Raw genomic sequence first — 25,452 nt, 5'->3', positions numbered from 1 at the left:
TCCTGCTAATGTGCAGGTGAGGGCTAAGCTAACTGGGTTCCTACCATCACTTGGGAAACAGGAACCTAAATTGAGTTACCAGCTCCAAGCCGCCAGACATTTAAGGAGTGGGCCAGCAGGTGGTGCCCTCTTTCTCGTTTTCCCCCCTTGAGGGAAAAGGATGGGGAAGGGAAAGGAAAGAAACTTTGAAAAACGAAAAAGAATGTGAGAACAAAAAGAATAAAAGAGAGAAAGATGGGAAAGAAAGAAGAAGGGCTGGCTTGCTGGCAGCAGAGTGGGATGATTGAATCTGAGGGTGGGGGCGGAGCTTCCACACACTAAGGATGAAGCGCACACCTGTACTTTGCGACAAGATAGAGCCCTGGTGGCTACTGGAAGTCAACAGAAAAGGAAGGCCAAATGTAAAAATCCAGTTTCTCAGTCACAGAAGCAACCCTTTAAAAGTCCCAAGTGACAAGTGGTGACCACACTGAGCCACCCAGATCATCATACACGGCTCCCTCGGACAAGACTGACCAAGTCAGACTGGGGAGAGATGCTAAAAATCCACAGAGGCCAGCAAGAACAGACGGCTTGGCAGCCGCGAGAAAGCAAGCAAGACAATTCCTCATCGCCTGGCCGGCTGTGGGGTGAACACAGCGGCCACCTGTGTCTGCAGGAGAAGCAGTCCTCAGCGGACAAGTGGGTTTGTAGGACAGGAAGAATGCAGAGGAAGATCTTTCCTTCTTTCTGTCTCTGTAAATCTGTCTTTCCAATAAAAGTAATTAAATCTTTTAAAAAAGCGCAGCATATGGTATCTGAGGTACACAAAGGAAGTAAAATGTAGGATAATAAAAATACTGGTTCATGTAAGTCCATTTGCATAGTGAAACAAACACATAAAATAAGTGTGATAAGTATGCTAACAATTATAAATGATGAATAATAATGAAATATGCTTGTGAAATCACGTGCCAATTTATTTTCATTTATTTACTTATTTAACTTTCTCATGATAGAGTTCCTTAGGCTCGGGAATTTCCCGTTACACCTTCCTCCTCCCCCACTATTTATAAAGCTGAACATGACTAACATTGCTGAAGGCACCTGTGTGTTATTACCAACTCTCCCCTCCCTGGCTCGTCACAGCTTAATTTCTTTCTTTTTTTTTTTAAGATTTATTTATTTTTATTACGAAGTCAGATATACAGAGAGGAAGATCTTCTGTCCGATGATTCACTCCCCATGTGACCGCAACGGCCAGTGCTGTGCTGATCCGGAGCCAGGAGCCAGGAATTTCTTTCAGGTCTCCCATGCGGGTGCAGGGTCCCAAGGCTTTGGGCCGTCCTCCACTGCTTTCCCAGGCCACAAGCAGGGAGCTGGATGGGAAGCAGGGTAGCTGGGATTAGAACTGGCGCCCATATGGGATCCTGGGGCGTTCAAGGCGAGGACTTTAGCCGCTAGGCCACCACGCTGGACCCACAGCTCAATTTCACTTTTGTCTTCTGCTTGATGTTTTAAAAATAGTTGGATTGTCATTTATGGTTCTTCAAACATTTTATTTTTGATTGTTATAAACATGATATATGATGGATGACTTCCGCAAATCATTTATTGCCCTTCAACATTACATTTCCAAATTTTTTCTGGATGGTGCAGAACTTTTTGCTATGGCGTAATCACCCAGTGTGTGAAGTATCCTGTTTTCTAACTAAAAGTGGGCACTTTGTGGATTCCACGTAGTTTTCCAGTAACCACCACCTGCCATGCGAATATTTCTCTGTGTGTTTGCTAACACAGACCACTAAGCGGTTCTTTGTGAGGTTTTTCTAGCTGTGGGTCACAGTTCATTAGTGAGTCTTGAAGTTAAAGTCAGTAGCATTCAACTGACATCCATAAGAGAAGCCAGGGTCCTCCCGGCCCAAAACAAAGGAGAAATAGAAAAACTGGAAGCAGTGATCACAGGCACTTTTTGCTAACTCTTGATTTGTCCCACTCTGACTAACTATGTTAACATCATCTAAAATTAAAAATTAAATTATTTTTTTTTAAAGAGAGAAGCCAGGGTTGGGAGCTAGGGTGGTGAGATAGGTTTCCACGCAAGTGGGTATCGCTGAGGAACTGCCAGAATGGTGAATGGGAGGGAATGAAGGCCTTGTGTAGTGTGCTAGGAAAGAAAGGAAGGAAGAAGGAGAAAGAAAGAAAGATTGAGAGAGAGGGAGGGAGAGATTGGGGCTCCCTAATGGGAGCTCGCGGTTGGGGAAGTGATGTAGACAGCAGGAATCCAACCACAATTGCTGAATTCTGAAAGGGAAGCTTCACAGACGTTGCCATGGCAAAGCCAAGTCTCTAGAAGGACACAGTTTTGCTGAGGCATCCAGGTGCTGAAGGAGCATCCAGGTGCGACTTGTGCTTGTGAGCTGTTGTAATGAACTGAGAGGGCCCCTCCAAAGATCCGGAAGAATGATCGAAGGACAACTGGAGTCAAATGAGAAAGACCGCCGTGTCCCCTGGAAACCCCAGCGTGTGTGGCTGAAGCGCCAGTGCCAGGGTAAGGGAGTCAGAGCTGGGAGGCCTGACTGCAAAGGGATGCGGGGTTGGTACAAAAGAAATGAGACTCTGGTAACTGGAGTCTGGAAAATTAGAGGACAGAGCATACCACATGTGGTGGGAACAAGCACCGTAGTGTGAAGATGAGAGGTTTAAAGCCAGTCCGTTAGAGTATTTGAGTAGGCAGATGTTCAAATTGTGTGGCTTGTCTATTTCACTATTACTTTAAAATTGCTTATGTATTCATGTATTTATTTGAGAGAGAGTGGGAGAGAGAGAGAATATGAATATGAATATGAATATATCGTTCATTCACTGACTCGCTCTCCAGATGTCCCTGACATCAGTGCTGTGCCAAGATGAAGCCAGGAGCTAGAAACTTCATCAGGGTCTCCCACGTGGCCGGGAGGGACATCACCTGCTACCTCCCACACTGCTTGTTAGCAGGAAGCTGGATAAGAAGAGCTGGGACTGAACCCAGACACTCTGAAGATGTGGATGTTAACCCTTCAGGCACACATCCTCCCTGCAAATTGTTACATTTACACCTTGACTAGTAGGATGCGTGAGTTCCTATTTTACATCTTCACCAACATTAGTAGTGATTTTTAGACTAATAGGTATTAAGGGTTATCTCTTGGTGAGTTGTTAGTTACTGTGTGATTTAGTTACTAGAAGGCTGAGAATACTTTCATATACTTATGGCAATGTGGCTTTTATGTACTGTGTGTGATTTCTTTTGCTCATTTTAGTTGCATTATTTTTTCCTTAAAATTTTAGCTCTTCATCCTTTATTGGTTGGCTATATTGCAAACATTTAATTCCAGATTATTTTTTTAAAAGATGTATTTAAGGTTTTTTATTATTTAAAAAAGTTTTTTAAAAGATTTATTTATTCTTTATTGCAAAGCCAGATATACAGAGAGGAGGCGAGACAGAGAGGAAGATCTTCTGTCCGTTGATTCACTCCCCAAGCAGCTGCAACGGCTGGAGCTGTGCTGATCTGAAGCCAGGAGCCAGGAGCTTCTTCCAGGTCTCCCATGCGGGTGCAGGGTCCCAAGGCTTTGGGCCATCTCCTGCTGCATTCCCATGCCACAAGCAGGGAGCTGGATGGGAAGTGGAGCTGTCGGGATACTAACTGGCTCCCATATGGTAACCCAGTGGATGCAAAGTAAGGATAGAGCCACTGAACCATCACGCTGGGCCCCTCCCAGATTATGTTTTGCTTTTTCAATCTGTGGTATCTTTTTAGGAACAGAAGTTCTTGGTTTTAGTGTTATTCCATTCACTTATTTTTTTTTCTATGAGTATCACGGATTTTAAGTATAGTTTAATTTTTTTTTCATATCTAGAAGCTATAATGTATTCTCTTGTCTTACATCATTATGGTTTCAGTCTTTCCAACTGGAATTGACTTGTGTATGCTGTGAGAAATTCAATTTCATAATGAAGTTGATTTTTGTGGAATAACCTTTTTCTTGCCATGACCTGAAATGCAACCTGTGTTTTATGCCAGGTTTCATGTATGTTTCCATCTCTTGCCATGTGTCTCTCATCGTTCTGTTTCTTTCTGCCAGCATCAATTCCACACTAACTAATTATAGAGACTGATTTACCAACTTAGTTCCTGTAACTCTCCATGAATCTATAATGAATTAGGTTCCCATACTATGCTCCTTTTGAGAGTGCCTATTGGCCCATTCCTTTCCTAGGCAAAGTTGAAAATCTGCTTTTCATGTACCACGAAAATTCCTTTAGCGATTCCTGACTTATAATGATTTGATTTATGCTTTGTGACCTTATGATAACGTGGAAGCGATATGCATTCAGAGCACAGTTTGACATTTGACACTGATCCTTGCCGGGATGAGCACATGCGGGATGCTCCTCTCAGTGGACGCTCAGCGGAGCCACAGCCCTCAGGGTTGCATTCAGGGATCAGCCACCCACGGACCTCAGTATGCTGTGTCACTGGGTTATGATATTTGGTGGCCTTGAATATTGAAGACATTTTTACTTATCTCTTCTGGTTATAATGAGTTCATATGATTGCATCTATGGCTTGAAAATCCATTAAATCTGTGGATTAATTTGAGAATAGTCGATAGTTACAGTAGATTATTCTCTATCTTCTTATTAATGAGAATAATTGTAGATTGCCACACATTTGGGTCTTTTTAAAATGTCTCTAAGTAAAGTTTTATAACTTTTTTTTCTATTGTAGCTCTTGCAAACTATCTGTTAGCTTTTTTCACAAATTCTTATTTGCTATTATACACTATTCTGGCTTTAGTGAAGAAGTTCTTATTGAGTAAAAATTTAGTTAAATTTCATATTATGCATTTGTATTCTGCAATCTTGCTACTTTCTCATTCTACTGATTTGCTTGTGTGTGTTTAAGGGTTTTCTCTTGAAAATCACATAACCTAAGAATCGGTTTTGTTTTTTCTAATTGTATTTATTTATTCCAGTTTGGTTTTATTCTCTTACTGTCTTGGCTTAGTTCTCTGGTGTGAGACCGAAGAGAAGCGGTGTTATCACAGCATCCTTGTTATTTCCTTCTGTTACAGGAAGTGTTGACAGCATGTCACTACTTAAGGTTTTTGGGGGAGTTTATTCTCTTGTATTCCTAGCAAGTCGTCTTGTATTCCTAGTTCACCAAATCACAAAAAGATGTTGAATTCCTTGTCTTACATATCCAGGGAGATGATACTATAGATTTCTATTTTATTCCTTGAATCTGATAAATCGTATGTATGTATGTATGTGTTTATTTACTTATTTATTTAGTCATTTTCTGTTAAACTACCTGACATTATTAGTACAAACAGCAGCTTAGTGATTTTTAAAAAACTTTCTTATACACTATCTTCTCTCATTCTTCCTTCCACAATCTTTCCAGTGGTTTATTTTTGTCTTTTTTTCCCAGGTAGATACCATGACAGCTTTTAATCGAGTGACTCATCCTGCTGTTCTCTCTCTTGGCTGCCATTCTTGTAGCAACTCATTCTTCAGCTCACAAGAGCTCTGGCTGTGACCAGAGTAAGAGCTGCCTAATCGTGGACCCCAAACTCGGGCTTCCAGAACAGCCCAACCAGCATTTCCTGGCTCTTAGGAAGGAACTATGGTTCATAGGGTCTAAACCTCTGCCTCCTAACCATAGAAAACCTAAATCTCCATGCAAATACAGACCCCCAAACCTACCAGAAATGTAGTGTACAACTCTTGGGCCTTCTGTTGCTGCTGTCTCGGTTGCATTAGCAGGAGGCGGGCATACACCCTGGTATGCGCAAAATCTGGCATTGGGAGGGGTTCTGATGGAGGAACCTGGGCAACTCCTCTGGCAGGACACAGTCCCTGCAGACTAGCGCAAGAAGCATGATAGGAAACAGACCAGAATAGGCCATGGAAAGTTTCCCACTGGCATACATCTGGCATGGGTCGGGGTCAGACCAGGCTGAATCAGTTCATGTCATCCACTGGCAAATCCGATCACCAGAACAGAGTGTGCGTCGAGCCAGGTTTGGTCACAACAAAAACTAGTGCACAATACGGAATGCCAGGGTGAGGTTGCCAGTACTGGATGTGACTGCAGCACCCAACCAGCACACGTGAGAACCAGAAAGGGAGGGGTGGGGCCAGCAGGGTGATTAAGGGGCTGGTCCCCTCGCCGGACAGTTATTCCCACTGGAGAGTGTGAGCTGGGATGGAGACAGGCCAGACTAGGCAGGGCTACAACACCAGTGCGCCGCATGTGGACTAGATCAGGGAAAAGCCAGGCTGGGCTGATTATTCCTACTGGTGCAAGCATAAATTAGAGTGGGTGAGGGTTGTTTGGGCTTAGCCACAGCATCAGCTCAGAAGCTGGCACTGGGGCTAATTCTGTCTAGTCAAACCACAGAACCACCTGAAGAGTGCATAAACCGGGATTGAGAGAGACCTGGGAGGGAAATAATGGGTTCCCCCCTCTTGGGTTACTACTCCTGCGGGAGGGCATGAAAACTAGGATGGGGGCTGAGGTGGCTAGACAGAGAGGCACTCAACAACATCCGTGAGGGCTAGATAGTTGAGTTGGTTTGATGGAACTAAGCTTTAATAACCATTGACAAGTACGACAGCCTAATGGGATGTGGGACAGACTGGACTAGTCTGCTATACATACTGGCAAACCAGGGTAGAGGGCGGGCCTGGTGGGGGTTATTGTGGGGGTTATTGTGGGTCTCTCCGACTAGGCTGATGTGAGGGCCGAGTATGTGCTGGGCAGAACCAGGCTGGACTGCAACACCCATTGGTTCTAGTGGAAGTTGGGACTGAAAATAACCAACCCAGCAATTGCAACCAGCAGCTGATCTTGGTGATGGACTGTACCGGGCCCTGTGCTTGATAGTACATACAAGAATCTGGTCTGGGAATACCTCAAAGTTTCTTTGGGGATCTCCCCAATCGAAATGCTGGACTCAGAACCATAACCAAGAAAAGACAGAAGACAGAACAAGTCAATCGAGCACCTCAGCTATATGTTGGCAGCAAAATACTGGGGAAATGAAGACTCTATGATGGACTATGTCAATCAGTGGATTCTTCAACGACCTCACCGAGCTGGGAGTGGCGAAACTGGCAGCGATTCATGACTGGTGAACTATTAAAACCACTTGAGCAAGGATCTCAGAGCATGCCCCACATCCGGGACCTGGGGTGGGTGGGAAACTGGGTGGGGTTTCTCCCTCAATATCCCCCTTTACCTCAGATACAAGAAGGAAACAATATGGAAATAATAGTCTTACCCACTTTCCTATAGCCCCTGAACCTTTTTACCGTAACTATGTAAAGATTGTCAACAATATAATTTTAAAAATAAATTAAAAAATATAAAAAAAAGAAAAAAAAGAAAAAAGTTACAAGTAAAAAAAAAAAAAAAGAAGCATCACAACTGGGACTTGAGGTCCTGGTGTCCCGAGTGGTAAGCTAACATGCTGTGCTGCAAAATAAATGCCATCATATGGGCATAATTCTAGAAAGAAACAACAACAAAAACCCGAAAATGCAGAAGGAAGGGTTGCCAAACCGCCTGTGGGCTATTCTCAAGCATTCAGCGTGTTTCAGGCCCAAGTTCAAATGAATGCGCCCCTGTCCCAGTCAAAATCACAGCGCTCCCCGTGGGTGCGGCTGCTGTGGCTCCCTCTGCCTTGTTGAGAGTCTCACTCTAGCTGCAGTTTCATGCTGAAACAGAAGATTCAGCGTTTGAGTCATTGCACCGGGTCCTATTGACAGAACTTTGTCGTTGGACCTCCCCTATCGACATCAGAAGCAATCCTTACACTGAAGTACAAGCCATGTGTGAGGGAGACCTCAGTCTGCAAATGTGAGCTGAGGATTAGAGGGGAGGCAGAGGAGGGGGAAGATGGAGGGAGAGCACCTCAGGGCCTTGCAGCTAGCAGATGGCAGGGCCAGGCAGAGCGGGAGAGAGGCTCACCTGGGCAGGTGAAGGTTTGCAGAGATGCACACATGCGCACATGTGTCGGTGTGGAAGGTGGAGGGTGTGGATGTGCGCGCGAGCTTGCCAGGGCGCCCCGAGGAGCCCACACGGTGAGAGGCAGCCAGGGCATCCTTGGGACTGCCTGTGTAGGGTGCAGGGGCAGTTCCTGGCGTCAAGGTCCCACCAAGTGGGTGGAAAGAAGACAGAGCTTGTTGCACACCAGTCCCTGCTGGTTAGACACCGTGATCTGAGCGTGCACTTTCTGCTTGTTGAACAAGTGGCTCTTTCAGCCACCGTGGTGTTGTGGCAGGTGTATTTTTACAGACTTGGCTGTCCAGGACAGTGCCCTGTGAAATGACGAGCTGGCTTCACTGCCAGAGTCCTTCAGGAGGACAGAAATGTGCATGAGCTGGCCAGCGTTTATGTCTGTGGTCTAGATCCGAAAACTGCACACGGAGGGCCAGCTGAGCCGCCTGGTGGCCAGGAGACCCTGAGGCCAGGGGGCCGTGAGGACGGCAGCACCGAGGCTGAAGACAGAGCCCCGGGTCGGGATGCTCTGGGTGGGGGGGATGTCCCTCACCCTGAGTCCGCCCTTCCTCTTCCTCCCAATGGACCTTGCACCGTCGCCCACTGCGCCTGCTCCAGGCACCGCCCCGAGGCCCGCGGCGCCATTTTGGCTGTTGGAGAACTGCGCGCGCCTCACTCCTCCCCTTATGGCTCACCGCTACAAAGTGGGAAATGAGGAACGGAAAGCATGAATGAACCTGAGGTACTCTGTGCTCCCTGGAAGTGATGAAACAGACGGTAAAGTGCATCTAACTTCTCAGAGTTCAGTCTTGAACGTGTAGAATGTCCCAGTACGCGGGGCTCCTGTGTCTGGAACATGGCCTTGGTTGCCTGTGGTTCCATTCCCTGTGGGAACAGGTCCAGAGGGGACGCCAAAGTTGCCCGCGCTGGCTTGTACAGTTTTCGTACCTCAGGGATGGTCTTCCTTGGGTCGCTCCTTGCTCAGACACCCTTTCTTTCCAAGAGTGGAGGCTTCGGGAGAGCTGTCGCGGCCCTTCTCTCACAAAACTGACAAGGCTTGTACCCCCAGACCTGTGGATAAAAGTGTGCACCTGCAGCATTTGAAGAAAACTTCCAGTGATTTACAGAAGGATACGCTCATCTCTCCACCCTAGGCATAAGGTTTATCCCTAAAAAAGGACAATTTCGTGATGGAGTGCATCCAGGTTCATTCCCTAAATGCCAGCAAGAGCCTGAAGCCTGGAGCAAGGGGATCCAGGCAGATCTCCCCATGGCTGGCAGGCCTCCAACCACTGACGCCACCCCTGGTGCCTCCCTCGTGCACCTGGGCAGGCAGCTGGGTCAGGAGCAGCGCTGTGGGTTGACCTAGGCTCCCAGTGTGAGCTGCCCACATCCTCACTGACCGGCCCAATGCCCAGGCCTGTTTCCTGTACAAGAGAGCCTGTTGACCTAACTGGTGGGCAGCCCAGTTCCTCTCTCACGTTTAGGTTGAGAACAGTGTGACACCTTGCTTCCCCTCCTGGTCTAGGAACTGGGAAGAGCAGATCCCTTCTGGGGGGCAGCTGTCAGGAGAGGACCCACTGTCTCCATGTCCCTGCCGCACTGCTCTCTTACCGGCCAGCACTGAGCAGCCCAGACGGAAGTTCCTCCAGCGCAGAAGTGGACGGCTGAAAGAATGGGGAAAGGAAGACAATAGTCAGCCCTCTGCATCCGGGGATTCACTCAGCCAATGCAAACGGAAAACACTCGAAAAAGAATTGGCACCTTTACTGAACAGGTACAAAGTTGCTTCTGGTCATTATTCCCTAAACAATATAGCATAGCATTTACATAGCATTTCTATTGTATTTGCTCTTCTGAGGCAGGTAGAGGGGATTTCATGTGTGTGAGAGGATGTTCCAAGGTTCTATGAGAATTCTGTTCATATAAAGGACTTGAGCTCCTTGCTCCCACAGGATAAACGGGTCCCCCTTTTATCCCACCTCCAACGTGCTCGGGGGGAACTGGACCTGCTCTACGTGTGGTGGTCATGCTGGGTGAAGGGCGAGTGCTTGGAAATCCTCCCCAGGGGCCGCTGAGATCAGCTCAGTCCCTCTCGGATGCAGGATCGTACAGCCTGTATGATCCTCAGAGGGTAGGCTGTCTCCTTGCTTGTTTTCCCTGTTCTGGGCCTTCTCCCTTACCTTATATGCAGCACCAGGTGACAAGTAGATCAGTGCAAGACACAGCAGTTGGTGAACCAGCAAGAATGTTAATGTTTTTTAGGATTCCTGGTGGGGTTACATCCCCTCCTTTCCCAGCTCTGCCCCTCAGGCTGTCACAGGCCAGGAGTACCAACAGCTGCAGGTGGCTCAGGGCCTCCCTTTGCTGGCTGCAGGGGCCGTCACAGGCACTGAAGACCACCTAGTAGCCGCCTTCAGGTACAGGGTCACCCAGAGCCCACTTCCTTCTCTGAGAGGTGATTGAAGGGTTCCTGGAGTCACTGGGGCTGGGGCAGTGCCCAGCATAGAGTCTGGGCAACTATTCACTTTCTTAAAATTCCAACACTGTGGCAACATGGGTGAGTCTGGAAGACATGAAGTGGATTAAGTCAGGCACAGACAGACAGATGCTGTATATTTTTACTTCTGTGTGACAGCTGAATGTACCAAAGGCTTGCAGAAGAAGAGACTAGAATCTGGGTACCAGAGGCTGGGGAGGGTGCAGGGGTACAGTTGGATGGGAGCAGTAACAGGACAGTAAAGTTGATGTTTGGGTGTATTTCAAAATAGCAGAGAGGATTTTTTTAAATATCTATTTATCAAAAGGCAGAGTCACAGGTACGGAAGGAAGGGGAGCTAGCGAATCTTCCACCTGCTGCTTCTCCCCGCGTGGCTGTAATGGCTGGGGCTGGGCCAGTCTGCAGCCAAAAGCCTGGAGCTTCTGGGTGTCCCATGTGGGTGGCCTGAGCCCAGGAACCGTGGCCATCATGTGCTGCTTCCCCAGGCTTATTTGCAAGGAGCTAGACTAGAGGTGGAAACAACCAGGATTTGAACCAGTACCCACGTGGGACACCTGCCTGAGGGCAGCAACTTTAGCACTTTGCCATGACTCAGAGGATTTAAAATACTCCCAACTCAAAGGAAAGCTACATGTTGAAGATGATGGGTGTGCTAATCACCCTGATCTGATGTGCATTTTTATTGTTTCGTGATACAGCTCCACAGGCTCAAGGATTTCCCCTTCCATCCTCCCCATTCCACGCCACCCCATCATTACCTATTGTATACATGTGTCCAAATGTATACAAATGTGAGCATCTGGGACCTGAACCAGTGGTCTGATTGCAGGCAGCAACGTAGCTTACCGAGTCACAATACAGACCCAGAAAGTTATTCCTGACCCCATCCCAGAGATTGTGAGTCCATTTCTGTGGGAAGGATGGGACGAATATGGATTGGAGTTCTACATTTAAAAAAAAAAACCCTATATTTTAATGAAAGAGAGAGAATGAGAGAGGTGCACAAGCTTCCATTTATGGGGTTATTCCCAAAATGCCTGGGCCAGCATTGTAATACAGGTCTCCCACCTGGTGACAGGGCCCAGGTACTGGAACCAGCTCTTGCTACCTTTCCAGATTGGCACTAGCAGGAATCTAGAGTTGGAAGTGGAGCTTGGACTCCAATGCAGACATGCTGATATGGGATGCAAACATTTTAACCTGTAGGCCAAACACCCACTCGAATCCTCTGAAGCGTGTACATCTGTCATCCCACGCAAAGATTTTCCTCTTGGGGTGCCTGACCCTCGAGTGGGAAAGCTCCACAGAGCTGGTGGAAGGAAACAATTGATCACCTTTCACACTTGTTTTTAAAACATAGCATTCTAGTCACTGCAAATTCTTTAAATTTCTGAACAGTACTATTCAAGCCTAAGGTACCTACATATAAAATTCACCCAGTCTAATGGTAAGCATCAATGATGTTGACAGGTTTATAGGATTGACAGCCAGCAGTGAGATCCATTTTGAGAATTTTCCATCACCCCCTCAAAGACCTATTTCCGGTCAATTTCCATTTCCACCTGCAGTCTCAGGCAGCTTTTATGTTGGTTTTTGTCGGATTTTTTTTTTCCTGAGAATTTCATGGGCATACTCACATCGTCTTTCATTTAGAATAGTATCTGCCATGGTGTGGATGAGTGGATGAATGGTCACTTGCTTTTCAGTAATGAAGAGTCTCTATCCGTTCCCTGGACATCGGGTGTCTAGGATTAGGCTGTTGTGACTCACGCCGCCTAAGCAGCCGTGTGCACCTTCTTGTGTGGATGGATGCTTTTATTTCCCTTGGTAGATTCCAAATGGTGAAGTTTTACTGTTTACTTAAAAACTGCGTTTAATTTCACGTGAATACAGTTTCCAAATGTGTTGCTTGTACCAAATGTGGTTGTAGTGTTTCACATTCTGAACTGGTGGTGTGTGAGGGTTTTAGTGAGGCTGACAGTCCTTTTATGTGCTTGATGTATAACTTTTTTGGTGAAATATCTATTCCAACCTATTGCCTGCTTTTCAGTGGGGTTGTTGTCTTGAGGTGTGAAAATGTAATCAGGCATGTGACCTGAAAATATTTTTTTCTCAATCTGTGGATCTGTCTTTTTATTTTAACAATGATGTGCAGATGTTTTTAATCTTAATGAAGAACAGCTCATCAGTTTTTCCCTTAATGGATTTTATTTTTGATATTTTATCTAAAAAGTTTTCCCAAAATCCAAAGTTATGAAGATTTTCTTCTAGAAGTTTTATGATTTCCTTGCTTGTACCCCAGAACCCTTTTGAATTAATGTTTGTTTGTAGTGAAAGGAAGGGATACGAGAGGCTTAAGTTTGTTTTTCTGCATGTGTCTCATTGTCATTGGTTGGAAAGTCTACTTTTTAAATGTAGAAAGTAAAATGGAAAATGTTCGTTGTGATAACAGGTCTGGTCTGCAGTGTCCTTGCTCAGCGGGCACACTGTGTCAGTTGGGTGGCCGGCCTCGTGGTCAGGGAGGTGAGGACTCAGTGTATCCTCTGTGTTATGGTAGAGTGCTGTGTATCTGGGTATGTCCAGGAGCTGATTTTATTGTGTAAATGGAAGTGCAGTAACCCCCATGAAATTAGCAAGTTGCATTACAAACGGGGTGGGGATCAGGGAATCATGTGTAAGAGAAGAGAAGATTCAGGGTGGGAGGTGGGGAGTAAGTTGCTAGTGTTTCTACTAACTCCACGTTCAGCTTCCCGAATGCCCACCACTCTGCACGGCGTTCTGTTTTCTACCGGCCACCCATGCTTTGCTCTCTGCTGCTCATGGAGAAGGAGGGAACAGCTCTGAACTTTCCTGAGAGGAAGCCAGAGAGGACACAGTGGGTGAGGACGACCTTGGCAGGCTCTGTCTGCAGGCAGGAGGGGAAGATGGTGTGGGGAGGCAGCTGCTTTTCCAAGTCTGTTTTCCAGAGGCCTGCACTGCTCAGTGTGGTTAACAGAGATGTTCTAGCTCAGTCTCTCCTCACTCGGCCACGAGGGTGTGGCACGCTATGACAAATTCCTCAAACCATGCAAGCTGCCCTCTGCTCTGCCTCACTTCCCATCATTAGAGGGACACTGTGCTGGAAGTCGGCTTGGGTTAAAGATGCTTCCATGCTTGGGCACACAGGTGCAAGTACATGTGGGTCACCAACTCGCCTCTTCCACCTGGATGCTCTGCTTTTTCTGGGTAGTCTTGTAGCTACCTTGAGGTTCTTTCCAGCCGAGCCCATAACTGGCTGTTTGGACTGTCAGGTTACTGAATGATTGAACTGTGGCCACACAGTTGGCAACCTAAACCATTCAGGTTCCATTCTGGCTGAATCAGTAAAATGAAAGGCCTCGCGGCTGTCTGTGCAAGACCTACAGACTTAGACTAAATCTAAGGCAGATTTCACAGCATGATTCATGGACCATTTATGAGTGAGCATCGGCTAAGATTCTTAAGAAAATTCAGGAGCAGGGTCCAGGTAAGTCTGCTCAGAGGTGCAGGTATCTGAATTTCCCAGCCATGAGGAGAACCCAGGCCGAGGAAGGCCTCCTGCTGGGATTCTTAGCTCCCTGTCCACTGCTGCCAAGTGGTGGGTGAATCTTGGGCTTGTCCAAGCTTGAGGTTCAAGAGTTGTTTCCACCACAGCAGTCATGCTGCAGGCAGTTTTTGGATGGTTCTGGGCATGCTCAGGATCATGGTTCCATCCACTGCCGCCATGCCATGTTGGTGGGCCGAGTCCAGACAGGGCTAGAGACAGAACTGACCCAACAATCGCAATCACCATCATGTGCGTAAGTTGATTGAGACAACGGATTGTGCTGGATCCAGTGTTGGCAAGCACACAAGAACCAGGTCTGGGATCACCTCAGATGAAGTTTCTATGGGGTCTCCCCAGCTGAATTGATGGAGTCCGAACCCCAGCCATGGAGAGAATTGCAGGTTGCATGGTCTGACCATGCAGTGCATAGGTAAGAGCTGGGCCTCCTCAGTGACTTAGATGGAGCAGTGGACAGCATATCCAGGTGCACATGGAGGATATGGAAGTACATTGGAATCTGCAGAGCACACCTGTTACCATAACAGAGGACAGAACAAATTGACCAACTACCCCAGCCAAGTGTTGGCAATGAATATCCAGGCAAATGGAGACTCTGAGGTGGACTATGTCAGCCAGTGGAGTCTGGAGAGCTTCATCGGGATTGGAGTGGTGAGATTGGCAGTAATTCGGAACTGTTCAACTATCGAAGCCTCATGAGCAAGACCCCCAGAGCATGCCCTGGGCTCCTCTTGTGGTGTCGGATGGCTGTCCTCCATCCCAGGGTGCAGAGGCGTTTGGAAGGCTGAATGTGGCTTCTCTCCTTGTCTTCCCGCTTCTCCCGGATACAGGAAGGAAAAAAAGAGAATGTGAAAATGGTGATCTCACCCACCTTTATTAAAAATAAAAATAATAATTAAAAAAGAAATGAAAAAAAAAGAAAGAAAATTCAGGTACCCTTAGCCTATCTATGGCTTTGCAAATCAAGTGAGGAGAAGGAATGGAGGACCACCTGTTCAATAAATGTCCAGTTTAATTTTGGAGAAAATTCTTACTATGTAATCTTGCCATCTTCTGGTCCAGGATATGGACGGGAAGCTGGGTGCATGCTGTTACAACACTATGTATTGTATACCATATGAGCTTGGTTGTTATTGTAATTGCTGAGTTTCAGAATTCAAAAGCCCTACTTACTTGCTTACTTCCATATGGTGAAAATACAGCCAGTGGAGGAGTGGTGGCTTGAAGTCCTCTGGATGGTCTAGTTTGGGTTATGCGATCACCTCCAGCTACAGCAGGACTGTAGGGAGAAGTAGTCTGATTGGTCGGCTTGGCTCCTGGGCTAGTCCTTTGTAGGAGAGGTGGGATTGTAATGTTACTTTTGTTGTTTTTCAAAACAATCCTAACTCTTTTAGGATTTAGCTGCTGCTGCTTCTTTTTTTAAACGTTTATTATTTTTTATTGGAAAGGCAGATTTAGAGAGAGGAGAGATATAGAGAAAGATCATTCATCCGTTGATTCACTCCCCAAGTGGCCACAATGGCTGGAGCTGAGCCGTTCTGAAGCCAGGAGCTAGGTGCTTCTCCTGGGTCTCCCACACGGGTGCAGGGTCCCAAGGCTTTGGGCCGTCCTCAACTGCCTTCCCAGGCCACAAGCAGGGAGCTGGATGGGAAGCAGGGTGACCAGGACCAAAACCGGCACCCATATGGGATGCTGGTGTGCACAAGCTGAGGACTTTAGCCATTAGGCTACTGTGCCAGACCCTCTTTAAAGATTTTAAACCTACTTGTCATTTTAAAGCTCATTCTCTTGTCATTGGGCTTGTTTTCCAGATTTTTGCTATTATAAAACTATTTTTAATATTTATACTTATAAAAATATTTTTAATAGTACAACCATTTAAAAATTTATTTCCTATATTGGTATTTAAAATTGGGCCTGGTGGCGTGGCATAGCGGCTGAAGTCCTCGCCTTAAATGCCCCAGGATCCCATATGGGCGCCGGTTCTGGTCCGGCGACTCCACTTCCCATCCAGCTCCCTGCTTGTGGCCTGGAAAGGTAGTCAAGGACGGCCCAAGGCTTTGGGACCCTGCACCCACGTGAGAGACCTGGAGGAGGTTCCTGGTTCCCGGCTTCGGATCGTTGCAGCACCGGCCCTTGCGGCTCACTTGGGGAGTAAATCATCAGACAGAGGATCTTCCTCTCTGTCTCTCCTCCTCTCTGTATATCTGCCTTTGTAATAAAAATAAATCTTAAAAAAATTGATACATAGTTTACAATGAAATACATGATCATAAGTGTGAAACTTGATGGGTTTTTACAATTTAGGCTGGAAAAAATATATGGAGAGAGAGAGAGAGAGAGAGAGAGAGAGAGAGAGAGAGAGAGAGATGGGTTTATTATCCAGATGGTCAACAGCTGGGCTGGGCTGCAGCCGGGAGGTAGGGATTTCATCCAGGTCTCCAATGTTGGTGGCAGGAATCCAAGTACTTGGACATCTTCCATGGCCTTCCCAAGCACATTAGCATGGAGAGGGATGGGAATTGGAGCAGCCAGGACTTGCATTAGACCTCAGATTCGGCGTGCCGGATTGCAGGTGCTGGCTTAAACCATTGCAACATGATTTTAGCCCCAAGTGATGTGTTTTCATGAGCAGAAGTCTTATTATGATGTGATTCCATTTATAAATGTTTTCTCTTATGATTAATGTCTTTATGTCCTACATATGAAATCATTTCCCCGTTGTTTTCTTTTAGAAGCTTTAGCTGCTTGCTTTCTTTCTCCCCATTTAACTCTATAATCCTTTTTGAGTTAATTAATGTGTTATGATTAAGGGGTCAAAGTTTTTTTTTCCCATATGGCCATCAAGCTGTTGCAACATAATTTATTGGAAAGATTTTCTTTTCCCTATTGAATTCGTTAGTCCCTTTGTCAGAGTTAGTTAGCCATGTGTGCGTGGCTCTATTTCTGGGTGCCGCTCTGTTCCGATGATCTGTTTGTTTATATGCCTACAACACACTGCCTTGGCTGGAATTGGGTCTCCTGGAAGACTTGAAGCCCAGCAAGTTCTTCCCTTTAGTTCTTTGGGTGCCCAAGTGTCTTATTTCCATTGTGAAAGTCTTGCTCAGGGTTTGTTAGTTTTCCCATAGACTGAATACATTTCAAATGTAATTACGCGTCACATTTTATTAAAATTGATTGTTACCAGTGCTGACAGACTGTATTTTCAGAAAATGGCTGCAACCAGGTTTGCAGCTCTCTGGCTCTTCCAGAACATTTGCACTTCACCATCCACAGACATAACCTGTTCCTTTTCCGCTGGACGGATGTTGCCTTCACCAACAGGACGTGTAACACTGTCTGTTATAAGCTTCCGCCTGGCATGTCTCTGAGGACATTCACCCCTGGGACTCAGCCAAGGGTGAGGAAGCACAGGTGGAGAAGGCGGGCAGACTCCCCGCTGCCAGCTAGCATCCCATGCCAGCTGTTCATCCGATAGAGGAATGTTTTAATACTGTTTATGAAGTTGAGAGGGATGCATGCCCATACGGACCTCTGATTAGGGTGAGGGGAGTCAGGGCTGGAGGAAGGTGAGTGAGATGATTCCATTTTATGTATTGATTTTTCTCCTGTGTCCAGAGGAGAAGTGGAGGGGGGCTGCACTTTGCTGTCAAACTACATTAGCACCTAGGAATGGTGGATGGTCCTTTGATGATGTCTGAGAAAGCCCAGTTGGGGGAAGAGTGCTCTGACGGTGTTGCTTGAATGGTTTTGATAGTTCTGAGAAGTTGTTGGTTTCATTGCTCCAGGGTTGAGAGAATCTTTCCAAGGTCTGTTGGTTTTACACAGTCCACCTTCACACATCCACAGATGCAGGAACATCCTGAAAAGGTTGGCCAAGAGAAATGTCCGGCCAGCTCTGCTCTGCACCCTCTGACAAGGCAGTGGATGTCCCTTGCTGACCTAGATGAGCTGCCTGTCATGTCCCCTGTGTGCAGCCCGGTGTGCTGTCCAGTGCACAGGAGTCACCAGTGGAGGAGGCGCAGTCCCAGTACATGCGCTCCAAGGTCTGACCACACATCCTGTGATTTTCCCTGTGGTTGGGGATCTGAGTCCAGCAGTCTAGTTGGGGGGTCTCCCAAGAAACCTTGCCTGGGGTGACCTCAGACTTGAGTCTTGTGTGTTCCAGCGAGCGCAGGGTCAGGTTTGGTCTGTCACCTGCACTAGTAGTATATGCAGCTGTCTGGTCAGTTCTTCTTCAGCCCCATATTTTGCACAAACTGATGAGTGCTGTGGCCTCACTTAGTGCAGCCTGCCACAGGCCTGGTCTTCATGCATATAAGTAGGTGCTGTGGTCTAGTCAGGGTGTCCCCAAATAATCCCCACCAGACCCACCCCCAGCTCTGGTTTTTATTTGTGCCTCTGTCGCAGCTGAATCCAACCTAGCCTGTATCCTGTCCGGCTCTCGTGCACACCCATGGGTGCTGTGGCTTAGCTTAGGCTGTCCTGCTTGCAGACCTGGCCCCCATGTGTGCTGGCAGGTGCTGCCGCCTTGTCCAGGCTGACCTGTCTCCAGCCCTGGTTCTTGTGCTCATCAGGTACAGCTCAGCAGGAGAGTGCCCACAGTTTTTCCTAGTAGGCATGTTCCCAGCCCTGGATCTTGTGCCCTGGATCTTGGTATTGCCGTCCAGTTCTACATGACTCACATCCAGTTGTGACACCTGTCAGCTGGTGCTGTAGCCTAACCTGGCTGTGTAGGCCTGTCATCACCCCCAGCTCTCTGGTGGGTGTTGAGTCCCAAAGAGGTGAGCCCACAATTCCCCTAAAGAATCTGCTCCAGAGTTGATTCGCTTGGGTGCTGTGACCCAGGCTGAAGTGGCCTACCCCTGCTCTGCCACTTGTGGGTAGGTACTGTGGCTTAGCTCAACCAGGCATGCCCAACGGCCCAGTGTGCCAGTGAGTGGTGGGTGATCTATTTAGCCCAGCTCAGACCTCCCACAGTGGTGGGTACCTTGGCCTGACCCGGACATGCTCCCGTTTTACCCCTCTTATAACACTGTCACAGTTCCCTTGCTTATCTGTGAGTGCAGTGCTCAGTTTGTGAAAGAGCCCAGGGATCATTCCTTCCCTGTCAATCATACCTTCAGCCGCTCGCACTCCAGTACGTCCCTTCCCTTCAGACCCTGTCCCAAAGGCCATCTTTTGCCCCCCATTCCACCTGGGGATTGGGCTGTTGTATCCCAGCTTGGAGCTCCCTGCTTTCTCCCTGCAGCCCCCCTCCCAAAAAGAATAAGCCAATTATGCTGGCAACCTGGTATAGTTAACATAGATTTGGCATTAACCAGGCCCAGAGTGCTGGCCAACTATTTACTTTTCTCCCAGCAGGGTAACATTTGGCTAGTACAAGGCAACCTAGGCAGTTGCCCGCATGTGGGGTCTCACATGTGATTGTGAAGGAATGCGTGAAATAATGGAGGGGGATATGGCCTAGGACACCTGTGTCTTCCATCATAAAGAAGAAGAAAATTCTGCTGAATATGTCCCTGGTATCTATTTGGGAAATTTTCTTCTTTTAAAAAAAAATTAAAAATTATTAGGGGCCTGGTGCCATGGACTAGCACCTAAAGTCCTCGCCTTGAATGTGCTGGGATCCCATATCAGTGCCAGTTCTAATCCCGGCGGCTCCACTTCCCATCCAGCTCCCTGCTTGTGGCCTGGGAAAGCAGTCGAGGATGGCCCAAAGCCTTGGGACCCTGCACCCGCGTGGGAGACCCAGAAGAGGATCTGGGCTCCTGGCTTCGGATTGGCACAGCTCCGGCCATTGTGGTCACTTGGGGAGTGAATCATCGGACGGAAGATCCTCTCTGTCTCTCCTTCTCTCTGTATATATATCTGACTTTGCAATAAAAATAAATAAATTAAAAAAAATTTTTACTGGACAGGCAGATCTACAAAGAGAAGGAGAGACGCAGAGAAAGATCTTCTGTCTTTACTTGCCCAGTGGTGACTAAGGCCAGAGCTGAGCTGATCCAAAGCCAGGAGCCAAGAGTTTGTTCTAGGTCTTCCATGTGGGTGCAGGATCCCAAGGCCTTGGGCTGTCCTCAACTGCTTTCCCAGGCCACAGGCAGGGAGCTGGATGGGAAGTGCAGCAGCTGGTACAGAAACTGGTGCCCACATGGGATCCCAGTGTAAGGTGAGGATTTAACCACTAGGCTACTAGGCTATTATGCCTGGGAAATTTTCTAAACCGCCCCCCCCTTTTAATTTCCACTGGAAGACAGATATACAGAGAGCAGGAGAGACAGAGAGGAAGGTCCTCCGTCTGCTGATTCACTCTCCAAGTGGCCACAATGGCCGGAGCTGCACCTAACCAAAGCCAGGAGCCCGGAGCCTTCTCCGAGTCTCCCACACAGGTGCAAGGCCTCGAGGTTTATTGGACCATTCCTGACTGCCTTCCCAGGCCACATGCCGGGAGCTGGATGGGGTGTGGGGCTGCTGGGATTAGAACCGGCGCCCATATGGGATCCCAGCACATTCAAGGCGAGGACTTCAGCCGCTAGGCCACTACCGTGCTGAACCCTAAAAACACTGTTTTAAGACTGCTAAGAACTCAAAGAGGAGGGCTGGCATGATAGCTCAGGTGGACCATCTGCAAATGCTAGGATCCCATAAGGGTTCTGGTTCATATTCTGGCGCTCCACGTCCCATCCAGCTTCCTGCTGTGGCCTGGGAAAGCAGCGGGGAATGGCCCAAGTCTTTGGTGTCCAGCACCAATGTGTGAGATCCCAAGGGAGTCCCCGGCTCTGGATAGGCTCATTGTTGTGGCCATTTGGGGAGGGAACCAGCAGATGAAAGATTATTTTGTCTCTGTAAATATGCCTTGCCAATGAAAATAAATAAATATTAGGGAAAAAAAAAAAGAATTGAGAGAAGAGGATTAATCCACCACTTGGTACACTGCCATCCCGTATTGAAACACTGAATTAAGCTCTGTGATTATGTGCCTGGAACGATGATATAAGATGGCCCAGTTGCTTGGGTCCCTGCCATCCGTGTGGGAGACCCTGGCAGAGTTCCTGGATCTTAGCTTTCGTCTAGCTCAGCCCCGGATGTCGCAACTGTTTGGGAAGTGAACCAACGAAAGGGAGATCTCTCTCTTTCTGTGTCCCCATCACACCCCATCCCCATTTACTCTGCCATTCAGATAAATCAATACATCTTTGAAAATAACATTTGATAGGCCCAGCGCAGTTGCCTAGTGGCTAAAGTCTTTGCCTTGCATGAACTAGGATCCCATATGGGTGCTGGTTTCCATCCCGACTGCTCCACTTCCTATCCAGCTTCCTACCTGTGGCTTAGGAAAGCAGTTGAGGACGGCCCAAAGCCTTGGGACTCTGCACCCATGTGGGAGATCTGGAGGAAGCTCCTAGCTTTGGATCAGCTTAGCTCTGGCCATTGTGGCCACTTGGGGAGGGAACCAATGGATGGACGATCTTTCTCCCTGTCTCTCCTCTCTGTAAATTTGCCTTTCTAATAAAAGACGAGTTAAAGGAGTCATCATAATGTACTTAAAAAAAATAGAAGAATAAAGATGAAGTGATTTTCCTGTGTGGCTCTTTTGCCCGATACTGTCAGGGTTGTTTGTTCATTTGTTCATGTGAAATAATGGCTGCACTGTGTGGGGAAGCATGCAGAGGAACTGCTGCTGGGGTGGACGGCAGAGAAAGGGCACACAGGCGCTTCTGCCGCTGCCTTTGTTTCCTAAGCTAGGGAGCGGGGACATGGATGGTTGCTATACGCTCGTGTTGATGTGTAAGTTGGTTTGAAAGGCAAAGTTACAGACACTGAGTGGGAGAGATCTTCCACCTGCTGATCGACTCTCCAAATGGTCAGGATGACCACAGCTGGGCTGGTGCGAAGCTGGAAGTCAGGAGCTTCTTTAGGATCTCGCACAGGGGGGTGAGGGCCCAAGGCCCTTGAGCCATCCTCCACTGCTTCTGCAGGCAAGGAGCTGGATGGGAAGTGCACACCCCACCTTCCGACCTCCACAGTGGCTGCACTCGCCTCCCTTCCCACCTGCAGCAGAGCATGGTACATTTTTCACACATCCACACCAGCAGGTGTTAGATTTCTGTATGTAGGCCATTCTCACTGGAGTTAAGTGGAACCTCAACGTGTGTGTGTGTGTCTGTGTGTGTTTTAACATTTACTAATTTTTTATTGAAAAGTCAGATCTACAGAGAGAGGGAGAGACAGAGAGCACGATCTTCCATCTCCTGGTTCACTCCCCAAATGGCCGCAATAGCTGGAGCTGAGCCAATCAGAAGCCATGAGCCAGCAGCCAGGAGTCTCTCCCGGGTTTCCCACGCAGGTGCAGGGTCCCAAGGCTTGGGCCCGTCCTCGACCGCTCTCCCAGGCCACAAGCCAGGAGCTGGATGGAAGTGGGGCTGCTGGGACACAAACTGGCGCTCACATGGGATCCTGGTGCGTGCAAGGTGAGCACTCTTGCCACTAGGCTATTGTGCCAGGCCCTCAATGTGGTTTTTATTTGTATTCCGTACTGTCTAGGGAGCCTCAGCATTTTTTCCTATGTTTGTTAGCCATTTTCATTTGTTCTTTTGGAAAATGTCTGCTCATTTCCTTTGCCCATTTCTTAGCAGATTGCTTGTTTTGCTGTTGTTGAGGCTTTGACGCTCTCTGTAAATCCGAGGTATTAGTCCCCTATATGCTGAGTCGTGTGCAATGATCTTCTCCCATGCCGTTGGCTGCCTGTTCACTTTGCTGGTTGTTTCCTTTGCTGTGCAGAAGCTTCTTAGCTTGATATAATCCCATTTTAAAAAAAAATTTTGGCTTTTACTGCCTGTGTTTTTGTGACTTTTATAAGAAATCTTTGCCTATCCCTATTTCTTGTAGAGTGCTTTCGAAGTTTTCTTCTAATATTTTGATGGTTTCTGGTGCAGATTTAGGTTGCTGATCCATGTAGAGCTGATTTTTGTGTAAGGTGAAAGGTGGGGGTCTTTTGTGTTACTTCTGCATGTCTTGTATTGGTATGAAAACAGTTTGAAGATCACTGAGACAGAATAGAAACCCCAGAAGTAAACCTGCACATGTACAGCCAACTAATTTTTTAAAAAAGATTTACTTATTTATTGAAAAATCAGATATACAGAGAGGAGGCGAGACAGGGAGGAAGATCTTCTGTGTGCTCATTCACTCCCCAGCGACTGCAACAGCTGGAGCTGTGCCGATCTGAAGCCAGGAGCCAGGAGCTTCTTCCAGATCTCCCACATGGGTGCAGGGTCCCAAGGCTTCGGGTCATCTTCAACTGCTCTCCCAGGCCACAAACAGAAAGCTGGATGGGAAGTGAGGCCGCTGGGATTAGAACCAGCACCCATATGGGATCCCAGTGTGTGCAAGCTGCTAGGCTACTGCGCTGGGCCCAGCCAACTAATTTTTGACAAGAGGACAGAAAGCCATGATTCGTATGAAAGAACTTCTTGGGAAAGCCAGCAGCTAGAGCAATGAAGACTGAACCAGGGACAATGTGGCTTATGGTAAAACAGAAGTTTAGGGCCTGGCGAGGTGGCCTAGTGGCTGAAGTCCTCACCTTGAACGTGCCTGGGATCCCATATGGGCGCCAGTTTTAATCCTTGCAGCCCCACTTCCCATCCAGCTCCCTGCTTGTGGCCTGGGAGAGCAGTCGAGGACAGCCCAAGGCCTTGGGACCCTGCACCCGCATGGGAGACCCGGAAGAAGCTGCTGGCTGCTGGCTTTGGATCGGCTCAGCTCTGGTAGTTGTGGCCACTTGGGGAGTGAATCTCTCCTCCTCTCTGTATGTCTGACTTTGCAATAAAAATAAATAAATCTTAAAAAAAAAAAAAAAGACAAGTTTACGGTGGCCACAAGAAGCACTGCTTACAAATCCTGGTCATGGACCCTGGTGTGGATTGCCACCAGTGGCTCTGCAGCCTCACTCTTTGCCAGTCTTGGAGAGTGTTCCTGTGCAGCCACAGCCCTGGAAGATGCAGCGTTCCTGGGAGACTCAGTGCTTAAGGTAGAGACAGGTGACTCCCACCCTGTCGGCTCCACTTTAGCTCCTGCAGGAGAAGGGCTGCCGTGGCTTGGTGAAGTGCAGTTTTGGCCCGTGCCCTATTGGGACCATCCCTCGAGGGACCTGTTCTTGCTTCTGCTTTTGCTGCTTGACTTGCTTTCGTAAAGCTGGACACATACGCTCCATTGGAGCGTCCCTGCTGCCCTGAATTGTGCGCTTAGTTGCTGTTGTTCCTTCTTCCCTCGTGTCTTCATCTCCTCTGGTTCTAGCCGAGCTCGCCTCTGGCAAGGATCAAAGGCAAGCACGGGTCACTGGGCGATGGTGACTGGTATTGGGAGGCTAGCAATCAGTGCTGGTCATCTGCCAACCGGAGGCCTTTCCCCTTGGAACCTGAAAGCGGTACACACTGTGGCCATTGTTAGTCTAATCCAAGAGGCCGACAGCTTAGAAAACCAAGTGTGGCAAACAAGGAAGTGTAGTACACGTTCAAATGAAATACTGACTCTTGCTCCTTGCAATCTTGATCTACCTTGCCCATGACCTACCAGGTGTGCCAAATGAATTGTCTCAGCCCTCTGAGAAAGCTGCCAGACCAGTTTTGTTAACCAGAGAATAAACGTGAAAGAAAAAAAAAAAACAAAAATCAAAAGCCGTATTTCATGGCTGGGCTCCATGAACAACGGCAGAACACGGGAGCAGGTGCAACAGCCAAGGGACACGTTTGGTGCTGCACCTGACCTGGTTCTGCTTTCAGCTCTGAAGAAGCAACAGGCTTGTGGCGCTCTGGGCTCAGCTGCTGCTCGGATGCCACACCCACGGGGGGGATGCCCGGGATCCCGCGCCTGTTTGCCAATCAGCTTCCTGCTGTTGTCCCTGGAAGGCAGTGGATGGTGGCCTGGGCCCCTGGGTCCCTGCCATTCAAGTGGTACACCGGGATGAGGCTCCTCTTGGCTTCAGCCTAGCCAAGTCCCAGCTGCTGTGGGCATTTGGTGGAGTGAATCAGCAGGCAGAAGAACTCGCTCTCTTCTAATTCTCTGTCACTCTTTCAAATAAAACTTAAAAATTTTTTTTTTCTTTTTTGAATTGGGAACAACTTTTGTATACTCATTCCATTGTTACCATAGTCTCATATCTGTCTTAAAGGTTGGGATGAAAAGAAACTTATTTTTTCCTTTAAGTATGCTGGTCCTTTCAGAATTCTGCTCCAGTCTTCAAGGAATCATAATACAGAGCAAGCGTAGTGACTCCTCATGAGAGGTTTTTGGTAAATCCAGTGCTGGGATGAATAGTTTTAAGATCCACTTGGT

The 25,452-nt window shown here is 47.7% G+C and overlaps 1 protein-coding gene across 2 annotated transcripts in view; it reads left to right on the top strand.

Annotated features, from left to right (window-relative positions):
- Nucleotides 1-2,341: 2,341 nt before the first annotated feature.
- Nucleotides 2,342-25,452, top strand: part of LOC101536302 (phospholipid-transporting ATPase IB) — a 633,219-nt gene continuing 610,108 nt past the window's right edge. For both annotated transcript variants that reach the window (XM_058670954.1, XM_058670952.1), the window contains exon 1: nt 2,342-2,530. In XM_058670954.1, the coding sequence (XP_058526937.1) occupies nt 2,443-2,530 (88 nt within the window). In that variant the 5' untranslated portion in view covers nt 2,342-2,442. The remainder of the gene's footprint in view (nt 2,531-25,452) is intronic.

This window comes from Ochotona princeps, chromosome 12, assembly GCF_030435755.1.
Source record: "Ochotona princeps isolate mOchPri1 chromosome 12, mOchPri1.hap1, whole genome shotgun sequence".
NCBI lineage: Eukaryota > Metazoa > Chordata > Mammalia > Lagomorpha > Ochotonidae > Ochotona > Ochotona princeps.
This window is presented reverse-complemented; position numbering and strand designations above follow the sequence as displayed.